General features: G+C 43.9%; 1 protein-coding gene across 1 annotated transcript in view; it reads right to left on the bottom strand.

Annotated features, from left to right (window-relative positions):
* The window catches only part of ANO2 (anoctamin 2), a 421,412-nt gene that overhangs the window by 254,569 nt on the left and 141,478 nt on the right, over positions 1-25,365 (bottom strand). Inside the window, exon 10 of the mRNA XM_029597539.1 lies at positions 22,876-22,940. Within this exon, the coding sequence (XP_029453399.1) occupies positions 22,876-22,940 (65 nt within the window). The remainder of the gene's footprint in view (positions 1-22,875; positions 22,941-25,365) is intronic.

Genomic DNA, 25,365 nt, shown 5'->3' with positions numbered 1-25,365 from the left:
AAGACAACTGGACAGGGGAGGTTCTACAATGAGGCATGGGGGCAGCAGAAAATACGTCGCCAGCAGGAAGACCTGAGCCGCACCACCAACTGAAGATGCGATAGCAGGGTGTCCACACTCTACCGCGAGATAAGACCCCACATGACGGCGAAAATGAATGATCTGCAGGTGGGGTTCTCATCCCCCCACTCGTGAGAAGAGGCACCACCTGACAGTGCCGTTGAATGATCTGCAGGTGGGGTTCTCATCCCTCCACCAGTGAGAAGAGGCACCACCTGATGGTGCCGTTGAATGATCTGCAGATGGGGTTCTCATCCCCCCACTCGTGAGAAGAGGCACCACCTGACGGTGCCGTTGAATGATCTGCAGGTGGGGTTCTCATCCCTCCACCAGTGAGAAGAGGCACCACCTGACGGTGCCGTTGAATGATCTGCAGGTGGGGTTCTCATCCCCCCACTCGTGAGAAGAGGCACCACCTGACGGTGCCGTTGAATGATCTGCAGGTGGGGTTCTCATCCCCCCACTCGTGAGAAGAGGCACCACCTGACAGTGCCGTTGAATGATCTGCAGGTGGGGTTCTCATCCCCCCACCAGTGAGAAAAAGCCCCAAGCAGAGGCACTCGATGACCAGCAGTGGCTCTGATGATGACCTGCTGGCAGGCTTCCTGCACCCGACTGGCTGGAAGAAGCAGAGGACATTGACCTGGGGGGGAGTGGGGAGTCATATGACAGGTTGTGACTGAAAGGGAGGGGAAGGAAAGGTGGGCTAGGAGGGAAGGGGGTGAGGGTGGTGAATGACTGAGGGGAGGGAGGGGATGGGAAGTTAGGGAAGGGAGGGGGAGTAACAGAGGGAAGGGAAGGCCATGAGTGGGAGGGGTTGAGTAAGTGGGAGTGAGTAACAGAGGAAAGGGAAGTGGTGAGAATGAAGGTTGAGTGGCTGAGAGGGAAGGAAAGTTGGGCTAAGAGGGAAGGGGAAGGGGGTGAGGGTAGTGAATGGCTGAGGGGAGGGAGGGGATGGGGAGGTTAGGGAAGGGAAGGGAGGAGGAGGAGTAACAGAGGGAAGGTAAGGCCATGAGTGGGAGGGGTTCAGTAAGTGGGAGTGAGGATGTGAGAATGAAGGTTGAGTGGCTGACAAGGAAGAGAAGGGGATTGAGTGCAGGGTGAGAGACTGAGAGGATAGAAAAAGAAGGTGAGAGTGAGGGAAAAGGTACGAGTGACTGAGAGGGAATGGGAAGGGAGGGAGTGGAGGTGAGAGGGAAAGAAAAGGGAGTGAGTTGAGACAAGTGACTGAGAGGAAAGGGAAGGGTGGAGTGACAGAGCGGGAAGTGAGTGAGAGGAAAGGAGGTTAGTAGGAAGGGAAGGTGTGTGAGAGGGAAAGAAAAGGGGTAAGGTAAGTGAAAAAATGGAAGAGGGATGTGAGAAGAAAAGAGGTAACGGGGTTTATCGTCAGTTTTAATTATTAGGGGTCATTTGAAATATCTGCTGTTTTGAAATATGTAATTGATTTTTGAGAAATGTTTAAGTTTTTTATCTTTATTCTATATTATTAGATGATATTCTTTTATCATCTGTTTAGACATTTTTTATTAATGTGATTTATTATTATGATTTGTGGTTTATATTTCTTGATTTTAGGAATGGAGATGTTTCTATTTTTGCATTATTGCACTGCCTATGAGTCTGGCATGTAATAGTTTCCAGTTCAGTTTTTGTCTGAACGAGGTAAGGTCTTCTGCTGGTGTTTAGCTTCTATTAGGGATGTGCATTGTCTATGTCATTTCATGTCGTTTTCAAAATGAAATGATAGAAAAAACATGAAATGTGTTTGTTTTCTTCTATCATTTTTAGCGAGCCTTATTTGGAAATAGTGCACACTATTTAGAAACAGTACACAGTATTTGCAAAAAGTTTTAAAAAATTGAGAAAAAACCTAAACGACCCTGAAATTTGCCCCCAAACAACATGAAACTGTTAGGATTTTACCTGTTATTTATTTATTTATTTATTTATTTTATTTTATTTTATATACCGGCAACCGTTTGCACATCGTGCCGGTTTACAGATAACTTACAACAAGGATATATAGGCAAAGCCTTTACAAGAAACAGTGTAAAACATACCACCTTATTTTACCACCTTATTTTATAAAAATATACCACCTTATTTTATATAAAATATACCACCTTATTTTATAAAAATATACCACCTTATTTTACCTTCAAGATGCCTCCCCACCAGCAGAGGCCCCCAGTACGCCTCAACAATAGTCTTGTCAAGCTCCTCCTCACTGCCCTTGCCACACCCAAGGCCCAGCCCTAAGTAAACCCATCTTGCCATTGTAGCCTTGTCTTCTCATAGTGTCACTTCTGGCTCCATGATCTGACCCTTGCCTTGTCTTGCCTTATAGAGAAACATAGAAATGACGGCAGAAGAAGACCAAATGGCCATTCCAGTCTGCCCAGCAAGCTTTTGCACTTTTATTTATTTATTTATTTATTTATTTATTTAGCATTTTTATATACCGACATTCTCGATACACATATCGAATCAGGTCGGTTTCCATTGAACAAAACAGTCGCGGTTAAGGCGTTACATTAAACGGAGTTTCTAAACATGAGAACGTAAAAATATTAAACAGTTTCTGAACATTAGAACGTAAATATTAAATAGACATCAATAACACGTCAAACAGCTTTCAAAAGACGTAACAAACCAAAAATAAAATATCTACAATAGATAGTAAAATAAATTGAGTGTATCAAGTAACAGTGTACAATGTTGAAGGGCATGACCTGAGCATAATGAGAGCTAATGAGCTAGTGCATCTACAGTGGTGACTTTCATAATCTGTGGACTGTCCGGGTAAGGCGTAAGCGGGCCCAGCGGGGTTTGGGGGTGTTCGATAGATTTGTTAAGTTCTATTTTGCCCTTTGACCGGTGTCTGAGTGTTCCTGCGATTCCGGGAAGGCTTGCCGGAAGAGCCATGTTTTTAGTTGTTTCTTAAAAGTTTGATGGCATGTTTCTAGGCGAAGTTCCGGAGGTAATGAGTTCCAGAGGGTGGGCCCGGCTGTAGAGAGTGCTCGTTTTCTTAATAAGGATTTGACCGGAGGAGCATATAATGATCCTTTGTATTTGTATCTGATTGGTCTTTGTGATGTGTGAGGGCAGAGTTGCGTGTTTAGATGTAGGTGGGCGATGCCCATAATGTCCTTGTGGATCATCATTAATGTCTTGAAGGTGATCCTGGATTTTATAGGAAGCCAGTGGAGGCCGTGTAGAATTGGTGTGATGTGGGCTCTTTTATTTGAGTTGGTGAGTAACCTCGCCGCACATTCTGCACCATTTGTAGCGGTTTCGTGGAAATGGCAGGGAGACCTAGTAGAAGGGAGTTGCAGTAGTCCAACTTTGACAGAATTATAGTATTTTTCTCTCTCATACTTATTTATTTTATTTATTTATTTTTAATTTTTATAGACCGAAGTTCTTGTAGGAACTACAAATCAATCCGGTTTACATACAACTTTTAAATGCCCAAAAGAGTAGTGGGCTTTACATAGAACAGTTGAACAATAAAACAGGTAACAATAGAACTAACAATAATGCTGGAACAAATAGAATAGATAACCAATTAAACATAGTAATATAGTAATAAATATTATATAGAAAATAAATATAAAAGAGATAGAGTAAATGGAGTGTGAGTACAGTATAAATACAAAAGATGAAAGAGCTCAAAAATTAAGGTACAGTTGAAAAAAAAAAATCGTAATAGGAAAAACAGTGAGATAACCCATGATTTGGGTTAAAAGACTTGATTAGGTAGCATTAGATGTCTGGGAAGGCTTGACGGAAAAGCCATGTTTTTAGCTTTTTTTGAACTCCTGATGACTTGGTTCTAGTCTTAGATCTGGGGGGAGCGCATTCCATTGGTGGGGGCCTCCTGAAGATAGTGCTCTTTTGCTCAGTGATGATTTTACCTGTGGGGCTTGCAATGTGCCTTTGTATGCGCTTCTAATTGGTCTGGATGAAGTATGAGGTTGGAGTTGGGTGCTTAACATGATCGGAGCAAGATTGTATGTTGCTTTGTGAATAATTGTGAGCACTTTATAGAGGATCCTGTGGTTAATAGGAAGCCAATGTAGGTTACGAAGGATTGGAGTGATGTGATCTCTTTTATTAGAGTTTGTAAGTATTCTGGCAGCGGCGTTTTGAACCATTTGTAAGGGTTTGATGGTATTTGAGGGTAGACCGAGAAGGAGGGAGTTGCAATAATCGAGCTTAGATAGTATGATGGATTGAAGTACTAGCCGGAAGTCAGAGAAGTGAAGGAGGGGTTTTAGCTTTCTGAGGACTTGCAGTTTGTAAAAGCAGTCCTTTGCGGTATTGTTTACAAACTTTTTTAGGTTTAGATTGTTGTCTAGCCAGGCTCCAAGATCCCTGACATCTGGTGAGAACTTGCTAATTGAGTTTGGTTGAGAGGAGCTTGAAGAGATGGTGAGGGGATCTTGGGAGATAATGAGCATTTCGGTTTTGTTGGCATTCAATACTAAATTGAGGCTTGAGAGTAAGTCTTTAATTGGCTGTAGACAGTCATTCCAGTAGCTGATCGTTTTTTGAAGGGATTCTGAAATCGGGATAAGGATTTGGATGTCATCTGCGTAGAGGTAATGGATAAGCTTGAGGTTTGAGAGCAGGTGGCAAAGAGGGAGGAGATAGATATTGAAGAGGGTGGGTGAGAGTGAAGATCCTTGAGGGACTCCTTGATCTGAAAGAACTGGAAGCGATTCCTTGTTGTTTATCCTGACTTATCTGTTTCTCTTGGCTCTTAGTAATCTTTTTTATTCTATTTCCCTTCCACTCCCGCCATTAATGTAGAGAGCAGTGTTGGAACTGCATCTAAGTGAAATATCTAGCTTAATTAGTTAGGGGTATTAACCACCACAATAAGCAAGCTACACCCATGCTTATCTGTTTATCTAGACTATGTAATTCAGTCCTTGTTGATTGTTGCCAGAATATAGATCCACCTTTCTTCATTCCCTCCTGCCGTTGAAGCAGGTAGCCTGGTCTATGGGCCTTCTATCTTGCTTGGATTGCCTTGTGGCCTACAGGCCTTCTGCTTTGTCTTGCCTTGACTTACCTTGTGGCCGTATGGCCTTCTGACTCTTGCCTTGCCTTGAGGCCCTCAGGCCTATCTTGCCTTGTTCCCTGTCTTGAGACCTGTGGCCTATTCTCTCTTGTATCCTGCCCTAGGACATTTGGGCCTATTCTGCCTGTTCTAAGCCTTGCTGCCTTCATGTTTCTGTGTTCTTTTTCGGTGTTTCCCTTGTCTAAGTCCTGCTCTAATCTGTCTTGTTGGTCCTTGTTTTGTCTAGTTCCAGGTCCTGCTTAATATCCAACCTTGCCTTTTCTTGCCAGCCAAGTCTGCCTTGACCATTCTTGCCAAGGCTGTATAGAGTTGTCTGTTTTCTCCAGCCTGCCTAGCCTTGCCTGCCTTGTTCAAGCCTTATCTCCAGCCTGCCTTGTCCAAGCCTTGTCTGCAGTCTGTTTTGTCCAAGCCTTGCCTGTGTGAATTCACCACTATGACGTACCGTCGCTGCAGAGACCTACTGGCCCCCAGAACCCAAGGGCTCAACCTGCGGGGGAGGGATCTGGCTAGTCAGAAGACCGGCCCTCGCCTTGCTCCGAGTCCTGCCTTGCAGTCCCATGCTGCTCCCCAGGTGAGTTTCCTGGACTCTGGGGCCCATAACAGAAATGAAACGATGTGAAATCTTTTGACCTATATTCCCCTGGTTTCTATGTAGGTAGATATAGAAGACTGGCCTGTTCTGTTTTCCTAATAGAAGGTGTTTTAGGGCCTGGTATAGTATTTGCAGTGCTGCCTTTTCATAGGTAGGATTGTTACTGTTTGAGTGTTGGCAGTTAGTGCTGATTTGGTAAGGGAGATTTACTATTTGTAATTCTGTTTACCCTTTGACTTTCTGAGGGCCAGGCCTGCACCCAACGTGCTTTACAATAGGCCTAATACCATATGGGTTCGCACACCACAAACCTCTAAAGCTCTGTTCATACACTGCGACCTTTCCCAGTTCCAGGCCCTCTCACCCTCATTTGCTGCTTTCAAAAATGCCACCCTCACATCAGACTACATCACCCCGCCCACCTCCGGCATCCTAGGCGGCCTAAGGCTCCCGCCAGCCCTGGGTCTGGGGCATTTCGGGGTGGGGCTGACAATTATGTGTGTAGGTCGCTAGTTTTAAAAAGACTTACCTGCTAAAATTTGGCAACTTATTTGCATACTTTTACACCTGCTAATTATCTTGCTTAAGTGCTAATAAACGTGTTTATTGTATAGTATTTGCTGGGTGAACAGGGGGAGTTCAGAAGGGTCTCGATGTCCTGGAGAAGCACTGGCTGAACTGGTGGAATAATTGGCAAACTGGTCATTTCATTTACAGGCGCATGTCTTAAAAATATACTGACTTATGTGCGTAAATGGGTTTTACGTGAATAAGGCCCACTTTACTTTCGTGCATAAAATATATGTGCGTATATTTTTACAGTAGGTAGGAAAATATAGCAATTTTAATGCATGGCATGTTCTCATATATAAGTAGATATACACTAAGGGGTAGATTTTATAAATTTACATGCGCGCGAACAAAAGTACGCGTATCTTATAAAATCCGGGGTCGGCGCGTACAAGGGGGTGCACATTTGTGCACCTTGCGCGCGCCGAGCACTACGCGCGCTGCCCGTTCCCTCCCTTCCCCTACCTAACCCACCCCCCCGGCCCACCCTTCCCCTACCTAACCCCCCCCACCATTGCCAGCAGAGTTACGCCTGCCCGAAGCAGGCGTAACTCTGCGCGTGCCAGCGGGCTGCTGGCGCGCCATCACCCATCCCGGGGGCTGGTCCGGAGGCCTCGACCACGCCCCCAGGCCGGCGTCACGCCCCCAACATGCCTCCCGCCCCGCCCCGAAAGTTGCGCCACCCACCCGACACGCCCCGACACGCCCCCTTTGTGAAGCCCCCGTGACTTACGCGCGTCCCGGGGCTTGCGCACGCCTCCGAGCCTATGCAAAATAGGCTTGGCGCGCGCAAGGGTTTTTTTTAAGGGTCACGCACATAAGTTATGTGCGTGACCCTTTTAAAATCCGGCCCATATTTTATGTTATGTGCATGTTGTAAATACATGGCCACATACATACGCCATGCAGAGATGTTTTAAAGTTATCCTCATAAACTCTAAAACATAAAAATAAACAAAGCCGTGATGAAACGCAGAACTTCACATGGCTTTATAATTATAGAAGTGCTGAGGATTCGGTGAGTTTATGTGGTTGTCAGGACATGTTGTTGTTATGCTGTGAGTACAGCTGCCTTGTGCTAATGCACGGTTTGCTCAGTGGGTTGCCCTGGCCCCGACATCCCCCTTAATTCAAAATGCCCAAGTGAAAGACGACTTTCAACTCAGAATGGGCAAAAGAACAAAATTTCACAGCAAAAAGAAGAAAGGGTGTACATCATGCATTCTGTACACGGTGCTGCTGTGATATAAAAGCCAGCAGACAAGACTGGAAGCTCTGCATCAGCGCATTTAACTTTCAAACATAAGCTTAAGACATGGCTTTTTACTAAAGCCTATACTTGATTCTTACCTGTTTCCTGCTAACTCATTTTATCACATCTGATCTTTCTTAACCTTTATCTCTTTCCCCTCCCATTTTTAGTCTGTCAACTTATCTATCTACTCTCTCAACTAATACCCTTCCCTTAAATTTTCTTTACCGCATTCTATTATTCCTCTCTACTTTATATATCACTCTGTCTTTTTACTAATCTTTTACCTTCAACCTTACTTTATCTTTGCCCCTCTCTACTCATTCCTTTTACCCGTTTATCTGTTTTTAACCTCTGATTTTGCCCTCTATATATTTGTATATAACCCATTCCTTCCTGACCCTCCTTTTTTCTGACCCTTCCTTTCCCTCCCCATTTCATTTATCTCCCCTCCCCCTTTCCCCCTTAGATTACTTTTTGATTTTAGATTGTTATGCTGCTATAGTTATCTATATTATATTGTTTTACATTATCTTTTTATTAGCTAAATAATTCATTCTTGTTACTGTTTTATATTGTTTAATGTAATTTAGAATTCATCTATTATTATCCTGTTATATGTACACGCAATTGCGTATTTTTGTTCCTTGTACACCGACGTGATATCTTTGATGAGCGGCGGTATAGAAAAACCATTAAATAAATAAATAAATAAATAAATAAATAAATTTAGTCAGAAAAACACAAACTGAACACTCAGAGTGCAGCTACATCATCTTTGACTTCTCTTTTTTCTTTTGCTTCAGGATGGTAAAGTTACTGCCACCGAACCCTGCAGTCTACCAGTCATATAGACGTTTGGACTGTAGTGTAAAAGTCAAGAAAGAAATGTATAAGGACTCTACCACTGTAAGAAAAATGTAAGGTGTGGGAAAAACAAAGGTGAAAGCACTGTGCGAAAACGTTTGGCTTACCTGAAAGCAAGCAACCTGTATTTCTCTATGGCCACCAGGGCCTCAAACAAGGGTGCAACAAAGGGTTTCCCATCAGCTTAGAGGAATTTTAATTTTGAGAAGGCATCAGCATGTGGATTCTAACAGTGATAAATAGGAAACCTCACCAGCAGGCCTGGCTAAAAGTTTTTTCCATGCACAGCGACAACACAAGCGTTAACTATGGAAAGCACAATGGTGCTTACCCAAAACTGAAAAATGTGCTAAATTACATTGTCTGGCTCATGTTTTGTGCGATGCAAGAAGGAGTGCTGGAAGAAACCTTGAGCTTGATGCAGAACATATTATTCTCGTGACATGGGCTCATTTTAGCATTTCCGAGAGCAGAATACTAGTGCAGTTGAGGATTTGCCACTCCAGTGAAGTGGAGGAGTGCAAGCTGTGATCAGAAGGGTTTTCTCCGCTTCCATCTGATTGGCTGTTGATATGCGAAGTCGCCTTCAGAGCCCAGGTGTGGAGGAGTACCCCAAAATACTGTGCAATGCTTCGGCGACGAGGGCAGTGCCTGCCCGTGAATTGGCACCCACCGTGTGAAATTATTGATGGACTGCACTGAGGCTTTGGAGGCCCAAGTCATTTAGCATCATCTCAGCGTGCAGGCTGATGACTGAAATCTATGCAGAGCTAGAGGAGCTGGTGCCGTTGTGAACTGTGGCCATAATAATTCAAAATGGCACTCGCTTTGGGTCAGCCAATGGCATTTTGAAATATGGAACTGGTAGGGCAGGAGATACTGGGCTCTGGCCATTGTGGGTAAGCTGGAGGGGGGGGGCGGGGCTGCAGGATCTCAGGGGCGTCCTCGGGGGGGAGGAGGGGGGAGGAGAAAGCTTTGGGAGCTTTCTTAAAATTAAGCGGCCTGGAATGTTTAAAATGATGGACCATTTTGTCAACTGAGGGTTGGGAGGCCCAAAATAAAACAAGGCAAAATGCAAATGAAATTTCTTTTGTTTTGTTTCTAAAAGAATGAAATGAAATAGAATTAGATTGTGTCCAAATTAGCTCTTCCAGGTGTTCTGCCCTTGGAAGAATTCTCTGATGCCATACAAGTTTGCAGTCTTCGGGAGGCTGAAAGATTTGCTATGGAAAATGTCATAGTCTCTCCCGAAAAGAAGGACTTCCAGACGAGTGAGGAGAGGTATCTGACATTTTCTGCAAAGCCTGGTTACCCTTCAGGACCACGAAGGCTCTCGGGCCCTACATATTCAGCAACGTTCACACAGAGCTGGGTTTTCAATGGTGACCACTGCCTGAGGAAATGGCAGGAACAGACTGGGAGGTGACAACGTGAAAGCAGAGCTCCAGATCGGCATTAATCTTTCAGAAGATGCAGACACGTGTACTTTCACTTCCTGGGGAACAAAACGTTCTGAATGATGCCAGGAAACAATAGAAATATCAACACTAGTACCTCCTAGAGTCAGGAATAAACATTTAGAGAACACAAAATTGACTGGACCAATCAAAATAAAAAAATGCAAAGCAAACAACTTGCTCAAAAACACCTATATAGTGAATTGCTTCCCATTTCCTGTATTAACAGATGAACACTCTCAAAAGGAAAATGTGAATCAAGAACCCATGAAAGAGTAGATGTGTGTAAATATGAGGACCTTCAACACAGCGGCTTAGAAGCTGCGAATGCTCAATTCATTTTTTTTTTACAGCATGAAGCCGCTAAGCACTTTCATCATTCGACCCACTTGCTTCCTATTTTTTGTTTTACTTTGATATGTATGTAATTTAAAAATACGAGCATAAATAAAATACTTAGGCTCTGTAAACATCAATATAATGACTGCCATGAGAAGTTCCAGTGTCCAAGATAGAAGTTCATCCCAATAGAGACTCCGTTTCGGAAGATTTTGCGGTCCGTGTTGGGATGAACTTCTATCTTGGGCATTGGAACTTCATTCTCTTCCCCTTGATGACATAAGAGCGTAAGAAATGCCATACTGGGTCAGACCAAGGGTCCATCAAGCCCAGTATCCTGTCTCCAACAGAGGCCAATCCAAGTACCTGCCAAGTACCCAAACATTACAAGCTACTATTGCTTATTAATTAATAGCAATTTATGGATTTTTCCTCTAGGGACTTATCCAAATCTTTTTTAAACCCAGTTATACTAAGTACTGTAACCACATCCACATGCCTGACACAATCATGACGCTCTCTGCATTCTCTTCACCTTGCAAACATGCTCCTTTTTATTGTTATCCTTAATTCCTCGGCAAATCTGAGACCTCCCCATAACCTAACTTGCCCTCCTTTACATCATCATTCACTTTCATTTATTGTGGCTGAATTGTTTATATTATTATGGTAAAGTGAGCGCGGATCTTGATTTTATAGCCATGGCTGACGGCACACAACTTCAAGCAGATCAAAAACAAGAGGGCTGCGGCCATATTTGTTTTTGGCTCAACGGGAAGTTTCTTTGACAGCATCTAGAGGAGCGTTCCCTAGCTGCTGGTGCAGATGTATAAAAGACTGCAGGAAAAAAAACCCAAGGTAGACCAGAGAATGCAGATGGTTCTATTTAACCTGTAAAAGCAACACACAGGCCCATAGGGATGAAAAGAAATCCATTCATATTTTGAGTAGCCTTAGCAAGTGCCAATATATCGGAGACAATCCAAACCCCCTGGCTCCTGGAATTCTGCAGCGGGATGCTGGAATCTTGAAGCTAAACAACTGTGCTGTCATCACGGCGAAAGGGAAAAACCGTCCCAGAAAGCAACACACTGGCAGAGCTATTAACATCGTGGTTTGATTATCTGCATGGCTTTCCATCCCTTCAACTGATGTTATCATCTGGGCTGCACGCCTTCGGTTTTATAGAAATGGGATTTGGTGAAATGGTTTATCTTTTCTTTTTTCAACCTTAAATACGGTATTACTTGTATTCAGTAAGAGTAGGAAGGTGCTCATGGACCACTCTTAAGCAGTTACCCTGAACTGGCCCATAACTAGGGCAGTGGAATTGGTGTACCTAGCTGAGACCACATCCCTGTACATAGAAAAGAGCTGCGAAAGCGTTGCAGACTTTGCTGGCTCCCTGAGGGAATCCACGGGAACCAACCACCAATGACTGCCCAAAGATTTCCCCTCCTCCTCCAAAATCTGGGACTCCCTATCAGTCTGCGCTGTACAGTGGACAGTGGAAGTAGGAACTTGGATGGTATTTTCTTCCATATGTACACAATCTACTTGAATTTGGGGGTTTAAAAAATAGTACACATATAAACACACTATCTTAATGCAAATAGCAGCATGCAATAAAATCCTTGCAAGGTACTTAGAACTGCATGCTATCTCCCTCTCCAGCCTCCCCTATTCTCCAGCTACAACTTCCCTAGAGTGCTGCAGCTAGAAGTCTTGTCCATCTTCCTCGCTGTGCTCACTTCACTCCTCTGCACTAGATCCTGGTTAAATATTATCAAATACTACCGGTTTTCATCTACAGATGCATTTTGTGGCTTGACCTCTCCCTATCTCTCTTCCTTGCAGGCCAATACAGTTAACCCGCATTTGGATGCGCGTTTGCGACGCGCTACCTTTATCCCTTATTCAGTAAGGGGTAATAGTGCATCAAAAACGTGCGTCCAACCCCCCCCCCCCCCAAGACTAATAGCGCCCACAACATGCAAACGCATGTTGATGGCCCTATTAGGTATTTCCGCACAATTCAGAAAGGAAAATGTGCAGCCAAGCCTCACATTTTACTTTCAGAAATTAGTGCCGACCCAAACATAGGCACTGATTTCTGCAGGCGCCGGGGAAGTGCACAGAAAAGCAGTAAAAACGGCTTTTCTGTGCACCCTCCGACTTAATATCATGGCGATATTAAGTCGGAGGTCCCAAAAGTTAAAAAAAAGTTAAAAATAAAAGAAAAAAAATTTAAAATCAGCCCGCGGCTCTTGGGTTGAAAACCGGATGCTGAATTTTGCCGGCGTCCGGTTTCCGAACCCGTGACTGTCAGCGGACTCAAGAACCGACGCAAGCAAAATTGAGCGTCGGCTGTCAAACCCGCTGACAGCAGCCGCTCCTGTCCAAAAAGAGGCGCTAGGGACGGGCTAGTATCCCTGGCGCCTCTTTTTACCGCGGGCCCTAATTTAAATAAATTAATTTACTGAATCGCGCGCACAGAAGAGTGGCCTGTGCGCTCGCCCGCTCTCCCGCAATTTTTACTGTATCGACCCGTTGGTCTGCTGCTATGTTTCACCCCATTGTTTCCACTCGCGGTGTCGGACTCTCCTCTGGCCTGCTGACATGAAGAAAGCTTCCTTTTATCTTTTCACCTTCTCTTTTCTTGTATCCTTCCTTCCTTTGGAACAACCTCCCACCATACTCAGGAGGCCTACTATTCCCCCCCCCAATTACCTAATTAACCCCCTCTATTAAGTATCGTAGGCTGTATAATTTATTTTTATTTTACATGTATTTATTGTAAAATGCCTGGGGTAGTATAGAAAGAAATAAAATAAAACTGTTGATGAAAGGTAAGAAGAGGTGGTTATACCAAAATAATTGAGAAGGTGGTATTCAGTCAGTTAAGGGATTTTGTCTGCAGGTCCAATGTTTTACATTCCTGCCAGTCTGGATTTCATAGGGTGCACAGTATTGAAAAAGCTCTCCTTGTCCTAGTTAATGATATTAGAGTTAATTCTGAAACATCAAAAGTTGCGCTGACCATGTTCTTAGACACCAGTGCAGCATTTTGCACCATGAATCACCAGCTGCTAGTTAATATAAACTGAATGAGATTGATCTGGCAGACAAAACCTTGGCATATAGGGAAAAATAGCTCTTGCTGTAGTTACACAATGTTAGGAGTTACCACCCAGGAAAGAGATCTAGGTGTCAAGGTGGATAACACATTGAAATCATCGGCTCCGTGTGCTGCAGCAGTCAAAAAAGCAAACAATGTTAGGAATTATTAGGACGGGAATGGTGAATAAAACAGAGGATGTCATAATGCCTCTGTATCACTCCATGGTGAGATCACATGTTGAATACTGTGTACAATTCTGGTCGCCACATCTCGAAAAAAGATATAGCTGCACTGGAGAAGGTACAGAGAAGGGCAACCAAAATGGTAAAGGAGATGGAACAGCTCCCATATGAGGAAAGGCTGAAGAGATTAGGGCTGTTCAGTCTGGAGAATAGACAGCTGAGGGGGGATATGATAGAGGTCTACAAAATCAAGAAAGAACTTAAATAAGTTATTGGAAATTGGTTACTCTCTCAGATAATAGAAGGACCAGGGGGCACTCCATGAAGCTAGCAGGTAGCTCATTTAAAACCAATAGAAGAAAATTCTTTTTCACTCAGCGCATATTTAAGCTCTGGAATTCATTGCCAAAGGATGTGGTTACAGCAGTTAGTGTAATGGTTTAAAAAAGATTTTGATAAGTTCCTAGAGGAAAAATCCGTAAACTGCTATTATTTTATTTATTATCGAGTTTTATATACCGTCGTTCGGTTTCGCCATCACAACGGTTTACATAGTATCGAAGTTTCACAGAGTGTTCAGAAATTCACCTGCTTGTTAACATTGTTATTGTAGTCGTTATAATCATAGGTAGTTGTTAAACTGTACAGGTTAAATTACATGCATTGGATTTGTTCTGCATGTTTATATGGGTCAGTAGGGATGGAAGATGTGGCCTAGAGACATTGAGTGTTTTGGTAGGCTTTGGTGAACATCCAAGTTTTTAGTTCTTTCTTGAAGGTTTTTAAGTTTTTTTTAGTTTTATTTATTAATTTATTTATTGATTGATTGATTTATTAATTAAAAAGCAATAGTATCTTGTGATTTATTTAATGTTTGGGTACTTGCCAGATACTTGTGACTTGATTTGGCCACTGTTGGAAACAGGATACTGGGTTTGATGGACCCTTGGTCTGACCCAGTATTACAGGGGTCCCCAACCACCGGTCCACGGACCAGGACTGGGTTGTTGGGGGTTTTTTGCCAGTCCGCGGCACCGCAGCAGACCAGCACTAAACACTGACAGTGTGCTCTGCGGCGGCTAAGGGCACACTTTGTGGGGTGGATGCTGCCTGTTGCCCAGGGCCGGTGGAAGCACTAGGCGAACTAGGCGATCGCCTAGGTGCCAAGCATTAGGGGGCGCCGAGCCGCCGATGACTGCTGGTGGACCTCATCCCACTGGCGGCTGAGCGGTGAACTACTGCTGTGCTGTGTGCCAGATACACACAGCAAGAAGATTGCTGCACTGTAGCTGAAGGGCAGAATCTAGTTGTACATCCAAAGAAATTGCCATAGGCTTTATAGAAATAGGCGTACCCAACATCATAGATGCAACCACTGTAGGAGAAGACGTGTTTTAGAAGGGTTTGCTTCTAGTTTATGGTTTGTGAATCCATTGGCAACCCTGTTCAAACAGTTATTGAAGCGAGACAGATCGATGGGATCCTTTAAATTGAAAAAAGCAGATATCTATAAGTTGTCCACATAAAATGAACGACCAAAGCCCAGGTTCTGAATGATGGTTGTCAAACGAGAGACAAAATATTAAACAGTAAGAGAGACAGAATAGAGCCCTGAGGGACTCCAAATGGAAGTTTAATCACGTTAGAAATCCGATCATCCCTCTCAACTTCGAAAGAAAGCTCCATGAGAAAAGAAGAAAACCAAGCCACTAGAACATAATACAAGATATGTCATAGTGCAGTAGGGGTGTGCATTCGGATTGACCGCATTAGTAAAACGCAACTCATATTTTTTTTTTACTTAAAAAATTGATTCGACATAAACGATCGGATTTCCCACATATCGAACATAGATATGTTCGATATGTTGGAAATCGCGATTGTTGAGCCAAAATAAAAATATAAACCCCCTCACCCTCCTTAATCCCCCCCCCAGACTTACCACAACTCCCTGGTGATCGAGCGAGGAGTGAGGACGTCATTTCTGCAATCCTTGGCGAGAAGCATGTGACGTCGGTGGCACGTCGAGTGACGCGGCGTCACGTGATTCCCGGCTCGTTTGCGCCGGACGGCTCGTTCGGCCCAAAAAGAACTTTTGGCCAGCTTGGGGGGGCCTCCTGACCCCCCCAAGCTGGCCAAAAGTTCTTTTTGGGCCGAACGAGCCGTCCGGCGCGAACGAGCCGGGAATCACGTGACGCCGACGTCACGTGATTCCCGGCAAGTTCGCGCCGGACGGCTCGTTCGGCCCAAAAAGAACTTTTGGCCAGCTTGGGGGGGCCTCCTGACCCCCTCAAGCTGGCCAAAAGTTCTTTTTGGGCCGAACGAGCCGTCCGGCGCGAACGAGCCGGGAATCACGTGACGTCGCGTCTGAGTGACGCGGCGCCACGTGATTCCCGGCTCGTTCGCGCCGGACGGCTCGTTCGGCCCAAAAAGAACTTTTGGCCAGCTTGGGGGGGCCTCCTGACCCCCTCAAGCTGGCCAAAAGTTCTTTTTGGGCCGAACGAGCCGTCCGGCGCGAACGAGCCAGGAATCACGTGACGCCGGCGTCACTCGACGTGCCGCCGATGTCACATGCTTCTCGCCAAGGATTGCAGAAATGGCGTCCTCACTCCTCGCTCCATCACCAGGGAGTTGTGGTAAGTCGGGGGGGGGGGGATTAAGGAGGGTGAGGGGGTTTATATTTTTATTTTGGCTCAACAATCGCGATTTCCAACATATCGAACATATCTATGTTCGATATGTGGGAAATCCGATCGTTTATGTCGAATCAATTTTTTAAGTAAAAAAAAAATATGAGTTGCGTTTTACTAATGCGGTCAATCCGAATGCACACCCCTACTGCACTATGACATATCTTGTATTATGTTCTAGTGGCTTGGTTTTCTTCTTTTCTCATGGAGCTTTCTTTCGAAGTTGAGAGGGATGATCGGATTTCTAACGTGATTAAACTTCCATTTGGAGTCCCTCAGGGCTCTATTCTGTCTCTCTTACTGTTTAATATTTTGTCTCTCGTTTGACAACCATCATTCAGAACCTGGGCTTTGGTCGTTCATTTTATGTGGACAACTTATAGATATCTGCTTTTTTCAATTTAAAGGATCCCATCGATCTGTCTCGCTTCAATAACTGTTTGAACAGGGTTGCCAATGGATTCACAAACCATAAACTAGAAGCAAACCCTTCTAAAACACGTCTTCTCCTACAGTGGTTGCATCTATGATGTTGGGTACGCCTATTTCTATAAAGCCTATGGCAATTTCTTTGGATGTACAACTAGATTCTGCCCTTCAGCTACAGTGCAGAAATCATTTTTTTCACTAATCTATATTAGGAAACTCCACCCCCTGTTAGACAAGGCATGCCCCACGTTGGAGGAAGCATCACACCTCGTACTCGCTGACAACACTGGAACTGCAAATTTGTCCACAGATCCCTTCATGGCATCTTCAGAGGGAAAGATTTTTGGCCCCTCCCCCCCCCCCCGTGCTTCGATTTTTGAGGCACACAACAGAATGAAAATCCAGGGAACGTCTGGAGTAAAGATGAGCCTCTGGAAGTAAAAGCTGCAGCTGCCTACTGGCATGTATCTTCTATTGGAGGAGGGCAGGAAGAAGAAGAACATGGCCAGGTAGGCCACGACTGGAGACCGCTGAAGACCATGGCAGGGTCACACCGGGAGTGCTCCCCCCCCCCTCCGGATATGCGAAAGAGAGGAGAGACCCGAAGGGGAGAAGGAACTTGCCGGCACTGAGACGGCTTCCCGCCTATGACCACCCATCGCCCACCCTCCTCCCGAGCACAAATGAACGGCAGCAACACCACAGGAAGAAGAAGAACACGGCCAGGTAGGCTGTGACCGGAGACCGCTGAAGACTGTGTCAGGAGCACACTGGGAGTGCGTCCAACCCTCTGGACCGGTGAAGGAGAAGAGGGACCCTAAGGGGAGAAGGGACCTGCCAGCATCAAGGTGGCTCCCTGCCTACCAACTGCCCTTGGCCCGTCCTCCTCCCAAGCGTAAATGCATGGCAGCGATGCCACGGGAAGAAGAGCATGGACAGGTGCAGCCCTAAGTGGTAATAATTAAAAGTGTCTTAATCTGCCCAACTATAACAACAAAAGAGCTACAACACTATATCAAACCCACAAGTAACAACATAGAAAGAAAGCTAAGATGGTCTTACCGACAACTTATAACAACACTCCCAACTTTATCCTCCTGCCTAACGTTTACACTGCTTTTACTAAATGTTCAAGCTCTGTCAAAAATAATCCCACTGATAAACGATCTACAGGAGGAATTAAATCCTTCCATCTTCTGCATTACTAAAACCTGGTCGAATGATAAAAATAATGTACTACTAAATCAAATTACGCATCCCAACTATGACCTTTCACTTCCCAAGACTTAAACATAAAGGAGGAGGTCTATTATTAATCGGTAAAAATGAACTCAAACTAAAACCCTACAAAATAGAGATTAACCCACCCTACAAGGTGGCAATACTAAAATCAACACAATTTATAGGGCTGGTCTACTGCCCCCCTGGAATACTCCAAAATGACTGCTCACCACTAATCGAAATATTTACAAAAGCACTTCCATCTCCTGACTCTACCCCAATAGTAGGAGACTTTAACCCACATGTAGAGAAAACACCAAAAACTACAGCTTGTGAAACATTCCTAAAAACAATAGAAGCAATGAGATGGTCACAATTGTTACTAATTCTTGATCTAATATTTGCTAATAACAACAATTGTCACATCAACACCTCCCACACTATACTGCCCTGGTCTGATCATCAACTATTCAAAGCAAAATAACCTCTCTCAACCAAATGCAAAAAAATATAAATATAAATCAACCTTTCAGCTTCAGAAAAAAAGATAGAATCAGACGTACCAGCAGAAGCAACTAAAAACAAACGAACCGAATTTAATCAGGCGAATGCCTCTTCAGCATTTCACTCCTGGGATAAAACTGTCAATGAAATAGCTAACAATTTAAGCCCAGTCCAGACAAAAATACTGCAGAAAGAACAAAATGCCACCAAACCGAAGTAACCACGGTGCAACGAAGAGCTAAGACGCACTAAACTACCACTGAGGAAACATAAGAAACAATAACGGAAATGCCCAGCCACAGACTCCCTAGGAAAATAGATACAGATCCCTCCTAGCAAAATACCGCACACTAATAAATAAAGCAAAAAAAGAATACTGTGCAAAACAGATACACGGAGTCTTATTCAACTCTAAACTATTCTTCAAAGACCCGTCTTCCTCAACTTCTGAAAGAATGCCTGCAGTGATTATGCAACCTCACTAGTAGATAAAATCAATAGATTAAAAATCCAAATTACCAACTGCTCACAAACAAAACAACCAAGTAATATTCATGAACAAGCTAACTGGACCACATTGACAGAGTAACTAAACTTGAAATCAGTCCAATAATGTCTAAAATTTAAGCCTGCAACACATCCATGTGACCCAATCCCAACAAATTCTTTGAAACTGGTAAATAAAGTAATCACCCCGACAATAGCAACAATTATCAATCCCTCGCTCTCAGAAGGACTGATCCCAAATGGGGCAAAACAAGCAGTGATAAAACCAATCCTTAAAAAAAACAAAACGAGTAGAACTAATAATTGGGACAACTACTGTTCAATATGTAGATGACATTCAGTGTGTTTGTGTGTATGTGTGTGTCTGGGTGAGATCCTATGTGTGTGTGTGTGTCTGGGTGAGATCCTATGTGTGTGTGTGTGTGTTTGCCTGGATGAGAGCCTGTGTGTGGGGGTGTGTGTGTATGAGAGGGTGTGTGGGTATGTATATGTGTATATGTGCCTGTATATGTGTGTTTGTGTATGTGTGTGTGTGTGTGTGTATGACAGTATGCCTGTGTGTGTTGAGACGGTGAATGTGTCTGCCTGTGTAGATATATATGAGGGTACCTGTAAGCGTATATGAGAGGGTGCCAGTGTGTGGGGGTGGGAGTGAGAGAGAGGAAGCATATGTGTGTGTGCCTGGGTGACACAGGAATCATGAGTCAGAGAGATACAGAGGAAATGTGTATGTGTGAGAGAGAGATTGAGGAAATGTGTGTGTCTGTCTCTTTCACACACTCAAGCTCCCTCTGTCTCTCACCAAGCGTGTATGTGAGTGTGAGACAGAGGAAGCATATTTTATTTGTGTGTGTGTGTGTACCCCCAGTTCACAACAATCTCAGGGTGACAGGTATGGAGAGTGGGGGATTTTTAAAACCCTTATTAGTTTTAACTACTGGGTGTTATTTGATGTCTGCTGTTTTGTTTAGAAAATGTTTAAAAATTTGTACAGGAGCTTCTAATTATTGAATATTATTCTGTTCATCGGCTGTTTTGAAATGTATATTTTTTACTATGGTTTTACTATTCCGATTGATTTATATTTCTTAAGAACATAAGAAAATGCCATACTGGGTCAGACCAAGGGTCCATCAAGCCCAGCATCCTGTTTCCAACAGTGGCCAATCCAGGCCATAAGAACCTGGCAAGTACCCAAAAACTAAGTCTATTCCATGTTACCATTGCTAATGGCAGTGGCTATTCTCTAAGTGAACTTAATAGCAGGTAATGGACTTTTCCTCCAAGAACTTATCCAATCCTTTTTTAAACACAGTTATACTAACTGCACTAACCACATCCTCTGGCAACAAATTCCAGAGTTTAATTGTGCGTTTAGTAAAAAAGAACTTTCTCCAATTAGTTTTAAATGTGCCCCATGCTAACTTCATGGAGTGCCCCCAAGTCTTTCTACTATCCGAAAGAGTAAATAACCGATTCACATCTACCCGTTCTAGACCTCTCATGATTTTAAACACCTTTATCATATCCCCCCTCAGTCGTCTCTTCTCCAAGCTGAAAATTCCTAAACTCTTTAGTCTTTCCTCATAGGGGAGCTGTTCCATTCCTCTTATCATTTTGGTAGCCCTTCCCTGTACCTTCTCCATCGCAATTATATCTTTTTTGAGATGCGGCGACCAGAATTGTACACAGCATTCAAGGTGCGGTCTCACCATGGAGCGATACAGAGGCATTATGACATTTTCCATTTTATTCACCATTCCCTTTCTAATAATTCCCAACATTCTGTTTGCTTTTTTGACTGCCGCAGCACACTGAGCCGACGATTTCAATGTGTTATCCACTATGACGCCTAGATCTCTTTCTTGGGTTGTAGCACCTAATATGGAACCCAACATTGTGTAATTATAGCATGGGTTATTTTTCCCTATATGCATCACCTTGCACTTATCCACATTAAATTTCATCTGCCATTTGGATGCCCAATTTTCCAGTCTCACAAGGTCTTCCTGCAATTTATCACAATCTGCTTGTGATTTAACTACTCTGAACAATTTTGTGTCTTCTGCAAATTTGATTATCTCACTCGTCGTATTTCTTTCCAGATCATTTATAAATATATTGAAAAGTAAGTGTCCCAATACAGATCCCTGAGGCACTCCACTGTCCACTCCCTTCCACTGAGAAAATTGCCCATTTAATCCTACTCTCTGTTTCCTGTCTTTTAGCCAGTTTGTAATCCACGAAAGGACATCGCCACCTATCCCATGACTTTTTACTTTTCCTAGAAGCCTCTCATGAGGAACTTTGTCAAACGCCTTCTGAAAATCCAAGTATACTATATCTACCGGTTCACCTTTATCCACATGTTTATTAACTCCTTCAAAAAAGTGAAGCAATTTGTGAGGCAAGACTTGCCCTGGGTAAAGCCATGCTGACTTTGTTCCATTAAACCATGTCTTTCTATATGTTCTGTGATTTTGAATTTTAGAACACTTTCCACTATTTTTCCTGGCACTGAAGTCAGGCTAACCGGTCTGTAGTTTCCTGGATCGCCCCTGGAGCCCTTTTTAAATATTGGGGTTACATTTGCTATCCTCCAGTCTTCAGGTACAATGGATGATTTTAATGATAAGTTACAAATTTTTACTAATAGGTCTGAAATTTCATTTTTTAGTTCCTTCAGAACTCTGAGGTGTATACTACTCTTCAGTCTTAATTGTATTGTTTTGAGGAATAGTGATTTTCTGCTTTTCCATTATTGCCCTGCACACAGAATCTGGATTGTGGTTTCCAGTTTAGTTTTTGTCTGCATGTATGCATGTGAGAGAGGGGAAGAGAGAGAGCGTGAGTGTGAGAGTGAGATGGAGGAAGCATGTCTGTGTGTGAGAGAGAGACACTAAGGAACTGTGTGTGGGAGAGAGAGAGGTACAGAGAATGTGTGTGTGTGTGTGTGTGTGTTTGTGTCTCTCTCACACACACACATCCACCCTCTGTCTCTCAGCAAGCATGTATGTGTGTGTATCAGAGAGAGGGAGCATATTGTGTGTGTGTGTGTGTGTGTGTGTGTGTGTGCATGCATAGGTCTACAACAATCTTGGGATGACAGATATGGAGAGTGGGAGATTTTTTAACTCCTTATTAGTTTGAATTATTAGATGTTATTTGATTTATTTGCTGTTTTGAAATATTTTATCGATGTTTAGGACATTTTTAAATTATACATTAGGGGGGTGCCAAAGAAGTATCCGCCCCGGGTGCCAAATTCTCAAGGTTCACCTCTGAGAAGACCCAAAGAGGTTCTGACCATTAGAAGGAGCCCTCCCAATACAAAGGTTTGACAGGGCGATGACACCCAAATAACAGTAAAAATCTTAACTGAGGAGTTTCAGAAAATGGCTCTCAGTATATTCCCTTTATCTGATGCTTCCTTCTCCTCTCCTCTCTTCCATTCCCTTTTCCTTCTGTTTTTACTCCGTTTTTCTCTCTCGCTTTCTGTGGTCACTCTCATTCCTTTTTTTCTGAGGCACGTTTTATTTTTTTCTCCAGCACAGCTTTCTCCCCTGATAGTCTTCCTCATTGCTTCTTTCACGTCCTTCTCCTCTAAATTCACCTCCCCGTGGTCTTGCCCTCTTCCTCTAATCCCCATCTCTCTGCCCACATTCTTCCCAGTTCCCCTCCCCAATCTCTGCCTCTCCTGCGCTTCCTTTTTAACTTATTGGCAGCCGATGGCATCCTTGGCGTGACCCAGGAACGTGCAGTCTCCCTGCCCCGGTTCCCGGTTTTGTGCTGATCATATCCCTGCCTCTGCCAGTTTATATTCGCCCACGTCCGGAGACCGGACAGACACCCAGAGAACCAGAAACTTTCTATCAGACGTTATACTAACCTAGTTTTGCGCTCTTTTATCCCTAAGTTTGGGTGATACTGTAGGATGCTGTAGATGAATATTGGACCTCTTTTCAAAAATTCTTTATGTAAATTAAAATTTTTACCTTATGAGGTGAATAGGCTGATACTTGTAAAATGCTCCATATCTTGCCCACTCTCGATGCAGCAACTAGATAAAACAATTAAAAACATGATGTCAAATATACAGTTTCTCAGGTATTAAAGCTCTCTGTAATTTGAGCTATGGGAGTGTCGTGCCAATCCAATTTAAGCAGCCTTCTAATGTACAAAGAACACAGTTTTATGACGGGAGTCAAAACCTTTCTTAAGGAAGTGGGTATTAGTCAAAACACTACACATACAGTAAATAAATCCTACAAAGGAGACTTTAAAAAAAAACGTTTCCATTGGAAAAAGCCTTAGAACCTGTAAAAGGCAATCAGTCCTGCGGGAAGCTAACCCAACAAGCAAACTCTTTGTACTCCCAATGCAAAGTTTTAGGATAGATGGATCAATGCAGTAAATGCTAGTGAGACACCCCCACTGCCGAAAGAGCAGTAATAACAGATGTGAAACATCAAGAGGTCCATAGTCTGCCTCTGGCCGGCTGGGCAAGTTAGCCAGAACACTAAGCGGTGTGGGCGAGCCCCTGAACACGCCTGGTTAACTTTAGGACTGGCCTTCGGTTCCCCTTAACTTATCTGGCTCCCACAGCTGGATAAGGCTTAAAATTAGGGTTATCCCGCTAACTTAGCTGGACAACATTGCTCTGCCTTGGAGCGCCCCTCACATAGCCGGAGACGTTTTTGGCCAGATTATGTCAGGGGCAGTTACATTCATGGGATTTTTAAATTCTGCCATTTGTCCCAGCTAAGAAGCGGACTTCCTAATAACAATTTCTGCTGGGAATGAGCACCTGATGCCGTATGCCGGGACCAGAAATCGCTGGTTTTGGCAAAGAATGAATTACGTGAACTAATTATGTGCATCCGTTTGCAATGACAAAGACGATTGCAGTGACACGGACTGGCTTTTCTTGTTGCTTTCAGAATGACTCGATAGAAAAATCCACAACATTTCGTATTTTGCCTTCCGTCGTTTTTAGCACGCACTATTTCTGAATAGTGCACACTCTTTCCAAAATGAAACGTTGGAAATAAAAAATGGGGGCACATTAAACAAGAACAAAAATCCACCCCCAAATGACACGACCTTTTTTGGCCTGCACAACCCTAGTGCTGAGTGGTAATGGTTTTTGCAACTCAATGAGCGAGAAAACACCGAGCCAACTGTCCAAAGGTTTTGCGCACGCAAATGGGCTTCTGAAAATTTCTCCCATGCATGCGACTTTTATGCACATACATCCTTTTGAAAATTATTCCTTAAAGGGCGAATTTTAAAAGCCCGACGCGCAACAAGACCGGGAGGTACGTGCATGACTCGGCCGCGCACAGGCCACGCAGATTTTAAAAGGCCTGCGGCCACACGCGTATCTCCCGGTACGCGGATAAAAACAATTTGATGAGAAAGGGGTGGAACGTGGGCATGGTCTGGGCGTGCCATGGGCGGCCTGCGACGGCGCCCATGAAGTCACTTTCGCGCTCTAGCGCGCGCCGGGATCCTTCAACCGCGTAACTTGCTTCTGCTATGGACGGCGTGTAAGTAGTGAAATTTAAAAAAAAAAAAAAGGTAGTCAGCGGGGTTTTAGGGGTCGGAGCTAACAGGGTAAGAGGAGGCAGGTTAGGTAGGGGGGTTTAAGAAGCCCGCTCCTTTACTGGGGTGAACTGGGAGGGAACTGGGAATTAGGCCTGTTGCATCGCCTACTAAAATTCCCATTCTTCTGCACTGGAGATGGGATTCGCGCCCAAACGCGCGCGTCAGTATAAAATCGTGCACGCGTGTTATAAAATCAGCTCGTCTGTGCACGCGCCGGCAAACGCGTGCACATTTGCGCCCGCGCGCGGCTCCTAAAATCTACCTTTATGTCTTTTTGTAGTAGAGGCAGTCGAAGGCAGGCTTTAGCCACGATTTCATGGCCTCTTAGCTCGAGTTATTGAGGGGTTGAAGCGTGAGCCGAGGGTAAAGAACCACAGTCCTGCTCTTTTACAAGTCAGACCAAGATAAACAGGAGGAGAAATAACTTTTGCCCTTTATTTTGAAGTTGGTCACTCGATGCTGGCACAACTGACTGAGGAGAATTAGCAGGTTTCTAAAATAAACTGCAGGGATAATTACAGTTCCTTGTGTTGGGGGAGGAATCGCCATGCCGGAGGTTGAAAGCTCGATAAATGCTAATGACGCTTCCACAATGCCGGCGTTTTGAGAGCAGAGGCGCACTAGGGATATTGTATTCATTACTGTGTATGTTGTTACATATTGTACTGCTGTCTTTTATTGCCTCTAAGATGTAAACTATTTTGGGTTCCCTGTTAGAGAAAAGAAATGGAATAGAAATAAGTACAAGGAAGACTTTTCTGGAGCTTCAATGGCATGAAATTTAAGGCACTTAACCCTACTTGGACGAAGAGTGTGTCTGTCTGTCAGTCTGTCTCTACAGCCAGAAATATAAGCCGCCCCCACCCCTCACAAACGTT

The sequence above is a fragment of the Rhinatrema bivittatum genome, chromosome 4, assembly GCF_901001135.1.
Source record: "Rhinatrema bivittatum chromosome 4, aRhiBiv1.1, whole genome shotgun sequence".
NCBI classification, from domain to species: Eukaryota; Metazoa; Chordata; class Amphibia; order Gymnophiona; family Rhinatrematidae; genus Rhinatrema; species Rhinatrema bivittatum.
The sequence above is the reverse complement of the archived record's forward strand: the minus strand, read 5'-3'. Positions and strand labels throughout refer to the sequence as shown.